The 5,000-nt window shown below is 46.6% G+C and overlaps 1 protein-coding gene across 4 annotated transcripts in view; it reads right to left on the bottom strand.

Annotated features, from left to right (window-relative positions):
* Positions 1 to 1,466: 1,466 nt before the first annotated feature.
* The window catches only part of LOC145656072 (sodium channel protein type 2 subunit alpha-like), an 8,496-nt gene continuing 4,962 nt past the window's right edge, over positions 1,467 to 5,000 (bottom strand). For all 4 annotated transcript variants that reach the window (XM_081709486.1, XM_081709485.1, XM_081709487.1 and 1 more), the window contains 2 exons: positions 4,701 to 4,971; positions 1,467 to 4,295 (listed from right to left, as the gene is read on the bottom strand). In XM_081709486.1, the coding sequence (XP_081565612.1) occupies positions 3,100 to 4,295; positions 4,701 to 4,971 (1,467 nt within the window). In that variant the 3' untranslated portion in view covers positions 1,467 to 3,099. The remainder of the gene's footprint in view (positions 4,296 to 4,700; positions 4,972 to 5,000) is intronic.

Below are 5,000 nucleotides of genomic sequence, written 5' to 3'. Positions count from 1 at the left end.
ATCCCAGGATGCACTAAACTGAATGCACTAAACTGAGAGATGGCGCCCTCTGGTGGGACGCGATGTATTCCGTCCCCCCCCAACGCGCGTGTCTGTGTCCACTGGAGGGCGTGCGTGACCACGGTGTGACGTGCAATGTGACGTGCAATTTTCTGTGCCTGTCATTTACTAGTCCACGTAGCCTTTCTTCCTTTGGCAAACAAATACACCCACATACCCCCCCCCCCCCCCCGTCTGTGTGTGTGCGTGTGTGGGTGTGTGTGTGTGTGTGCGCGCGCGCACGCGCGCAAACGAGCTCGCGCACATACACAGCCAAACGCAAACGCACACTTGTCTCAGTCACCAGAGCTGATGCTAAAAACTGGAGCGATAAAGAACCCAGTGCTTCTATTCAGGGACCCACAGGACTAATGTGCCAGAAAGTAAACATGAAAACAGAACAGGCCGAGTGGGAGCGGAGGGGGGAGAGGGGGGTGTTGAACGGGGGAAGCCTGTTAAAACACCCAGAATACGCGGTGATGTCATGTTGCTAGGCAACAAGGGGACAGCATCTCCAGCAGGGTCACTTCCGATTAGAGCTGAACTTGTGCAGCTGAACTTGAGTGGATGTGTCATTTCTTGTTTCTTGTCAATTTGGGGTTCTTGTTTTCTGGTACACTGTAATCCAGCAGGTCATCTTTTCTAAAGCCTGAACTTTTTGCAGCTGCCTCCTTTATATCTGTCACTCAGATTCTTGTTTTTTTGTTTGTTTGTTTTAAAAAAAACAACAACACATTTCTTACACTTTCAAAGATTTGGGCTTCCCAAAATATGCTTTATTTTGGAAAACTACAGTGTACGTCTGAAACCTCTTTGCTTTGATTAAAATGAGAAAAAAAAAAGAAGTCATTTTGCACATTCTAAAGAAAAATAAGGTCACACATTTCAACTCAAAAACATTTCAATGTAACAAAAATGTGGTATGCATTTTTCAGAGATAGAGATAGAAATTTCTGGTACATTTTGGGGATTTGTGATAGAATATTGTGTGACAGTTAATGATGAGGAAATTAAGTATACTTTGGTACAAAAAATATGATCTTTATTCTTTTGGCTTTTTAAAATAATGTCACCATGTAGTTATTTAGTATAGTGCATGCAGTTTACTACAACACTACGAATGAAATGACGACCACTGATTGCTTCATAAATTCATATTTACATTTAAAACCAGGACCTGACCCTCACACATACTGTAGCACTGTGCAAAAAAAAATGTAAACAAAATTAATTAATTCATAAAAAAAGAAAACGTGAGCTTCAAACTACTATGTACAATATAAACATTGAAAGAGAGGATGGGAGTAAAGTGGATGCTGGTCCCAGTACAGTGACATATACTAGCTGTCTGTCTCACACGTATATACTATATATCTTCGTCTGTCTCTTGCATGTACACAGTCTGCACATGTGTGCATGTGCATGCGCTGACTGACACACACACACACACACACACACACACACACACACACACACACACACACACACACACACACACACACAGATAGTATGCATCCAAATGGCAGTTTTAAATGGCATGTAAAACTGCTCTTCTACAGTGTTTAGCACAGAGGTGGGACACAGATCGCCAGTATGTACATATAGAATCACCACCGGTTCATGAATTCAACAGGAGAGATGATATCATAACCATGACATTGGCCTGAACCGACGCTGGCTCTGTGATTTGGACCACAGATGTTTGAGCTCCAAACGTTAGACAGGTCATTGTTCTTTAGCTGCTTACCTGCGCAGAAGGTTTGTTTTGGAAGAAATCGCCTTTTTTTTTGATCCAATATAACTAAGAGAATAAGATGTTTAGAAGAGAGACAATCTGGCTTTCTGGCAAAGAGACATTCAGGACATTTACATTACTGTCGTGAAGCTAGCTTCCATTTCCCAAAAGCACTGAGACCACCAGCAGGCGGCAGAGAGAGAGAGAGAGAGAGAGAGAGAGCACAGTTTGCTCTCTCTCTAGCAGCTATGTTGATCTTTAGGGAACTCGGGCCAGGTTCGTGTACGGAGCGGACATTCGGATTTCTGTGAGTGGCACTAAGCAGGAAAAGGATGCGATATGGTCTCATGTTCAACCCTTCACCTGAAGATCTGAGAAATGCAACTCATTTTAGAGGAATCTTGACCATCATAGTGAGACATTTACATTGCCGAGTCAGACTTGACTTGCCTAGTCTAGAATCATTCCTGTTTTTTTTCTCTTTTTCTGTTTTGTTAAATAAGGCAGCACTGCAGTACATCTCTAGCTATGATTATGTTAAACGTTACTGTTATGCCAACGGCAGCCCAAGAGGAAGTTGTGTGAGCTTCAGGGAGAACCAGTAGACATGACTTCCATCCTATAATTATTTTTGTTCGATATGCAACCTCCTGAAGAGATTTACCTTTACTGAGGTTCCCTCACTAACCAGACCTCATTGACAGACTTGCCCTTTGATGAACATTTCAAAAATCAAACTTAACAGTAAAAAAATTCAACATAATGTTTAAAAAAAATGAGCTAATGTAACAAAAATGTGCAGGTATATAATAATACACCAATCAATAAGAAGGACACCAGTGGTAGCGGCAGTTCTAGCTACTGATCACTGTGTAACGGTTTCCTATAATCCTCAGGATTGTTTTACAACACACAGAATGAAAAGACAAACCCACAAACTCCATCCACGCACCTTTCCGTTTCGTATCAGAGTCCTTCTTAACAGTCACAGTCGCACTGTAGTGTAAGCGTGTGTGTGCAAGAGTGTGAGTTTGTGTGCCGACACCGACGATGTCCTCAACATCGTCACAGAAACGTCAGTCCGTCCCTGTGTGCACAGACAGTCCTCCCAGGCCACTGCACACAGCAATACACACACACTCACACACTCACACACACGCACACACACACATGCGCAACTCACACCCACCAGTGCTCAATCGAAAGGTCCCAAAACCTTGTGAGGAAGTCCCCAGTCCAGTTCTTCGTCACATCTGTAAACAGCGTCTCATCAAAAAACAGAGACATCTCCCTTTGAGTCCGCCGTCTCCGTCCTCCCCAGGCCTTCATTTCTTCCTCTCGCGCGTGTCTTTTGCGCAGTCCTCCTTCTTGCGTCGCTCCTTCTCGTACATGTCCTTCTCCGACTTGGCCACGCTGTTGTACGACGGCGGCGACGCCGACGACGGGGTCATGTCCGTTTTGTCCGACGCCGAGTTCTCGTGGAACTTGCCAATGACAAGCACCTCCTTCTCGGGCGGCGCCTCGCTGCCTCCCTGCAGCTGCTGCCGGTACATGTCCGAGGCCTTCTTCACGGTGGCACGGATGCGGTAGCAACGGAAGGCCCTCTGGATGACCACGGCCGACATCTCCTCCTGCTTGCGGCGCAGCGTGGTGGTGATGGGCTCGTACGATACCTTGGATGGGTTAGAAGCCATGAAGCGTTCCTCCATCTGCCCGCGTAGGGCGTCCATCTCGCCCTCCTCGCCCAGCACACGGAGGGTGAAGGCGAACAGGATGTCCAGGCAGTGGATGCGGTCACCGCTGACCATGGGCAGGTCCATGGCGATAAGCTGGATTTTGTTGGGCTTGGGGATGCGCAGCGGTGGGTCCAGGGCATCCGCGAATTCGGACAGCTTGTCGTACTCCACGAACTGCGTGGCGTTGGGGTCGAAGCGCTCCCACACCTCGTAGAACATCTCAAAGTCATCTTCGCTCAGCGGCTCGGCGCTCTCCTCCGTGGCCACGCTGAAGTTCTCCAGGATGACAGCGATGTACATGTTGACGACGATCAGGAAGCAGATGATGATGTAGCTCACGAAGAAGAAGATGCCGACCGAGGGGTTCCCGCAGTCACCGCGGTACGAGTTGCCCGGGTGCTCCGTCTCGCTGTCGCAGTCCGGTTCGCGTTTGTTGAGGATGGGCGCCAGCAGACCATCCCAGCCAGCAGAGGTGGTAATCTGGAACAGGCACAGCATGGAGTTGCCGAAGGTCTCGAAGTTGAACATGTCATCGATTCCGGCCTCGTGCTTCACGTAGGCGAAGTTGGACATGCCGAAGATGGCATAGATGAACATCACCAAAAAGAGGAGGAGCCCGATGTTGAAAAGGGCAGGAAGTGACATCATTAAGGCGAACAGGAGGGTGCGGATGCCCTTGGCTCCCTTGATGAGGCGGAGAATACGGCCGATCCTAGCCAATCGGATAACTCGGAATAAGGTGGGAGAGACAAAGTACTTCTCAATCACCTCTGAGAGGAACATACCTGAAAATGAAAAGATATGTTTAAAAATGGCATCCACTGAATATATCTTTTGAACAGTTTACACCTCGCATCCACTGGATGTATCTTTAAACCAGTTTACATTTGGCATCCACTGGATGTATCTTTAAACCAGTTTATATTTGTGTGTAAGAAACAATAACAAAACACACTCTGGCAACATGCAGCCATCTTGAAATCAGGTGGACATAGTCTGAAAGTCACGGTGCTCAGCAAATGGTAAATTTAGTTCTTGTATACAAATGCAGAAGTTCTGGGGTACTTCCCGGGGTATGTGAATACTCTTATCCTTTAAAGATAAAATGCAAAGCTATTATTATTAATCTCATGAATAAAATACGTTACAAAATTACTTTGTAAAGTTTATCCATTTTCCCCAGCTCTTACCGACAATGGACAGTATGACGACCACGAAGTCGAACACGTTCCAGCCCACGGTGAAGAAGTAGTGGCGCAGAGACACCATCTTCAGCACACACTCGCCAGTAAAGAGCACGATGAAGACCAGGTTGATCCAGTACAGGATGATGTCCATCTCCTTTGTTTGGTCGTCTGTCTCCACCATCATCGTCACCATGTTCAGGCAGATCAGGATCATGATGACGATGTCGAAGGCTTGTTTGGTGATGAGATCGAAGATAAGGCCCTGGAACTTGTTCTAGAGGAAGGTAAACCAAAAACCTGGCT

This window comes from Electrophorus electricus, unplaced genomic scaffold (genome assembly GCF_041902795.1).
Source record: "Electrophorus electricus isolate QZ-2024a unplaced genomic scaffold, ASM4190279v1 Scaffold440, whole genome shotgun sequence".
Lineage (NCBI taxonomy): Eukaryota > Metazoa > Chordata > Actinopteri > Gymnotiformes > Gymnotidae > Electrophorus > Electrophorus electricus.
Note: the sequence above shows the minus strand (reverse complement) of the source record. Positions and strands in the feature narration are given on the sequence as shown.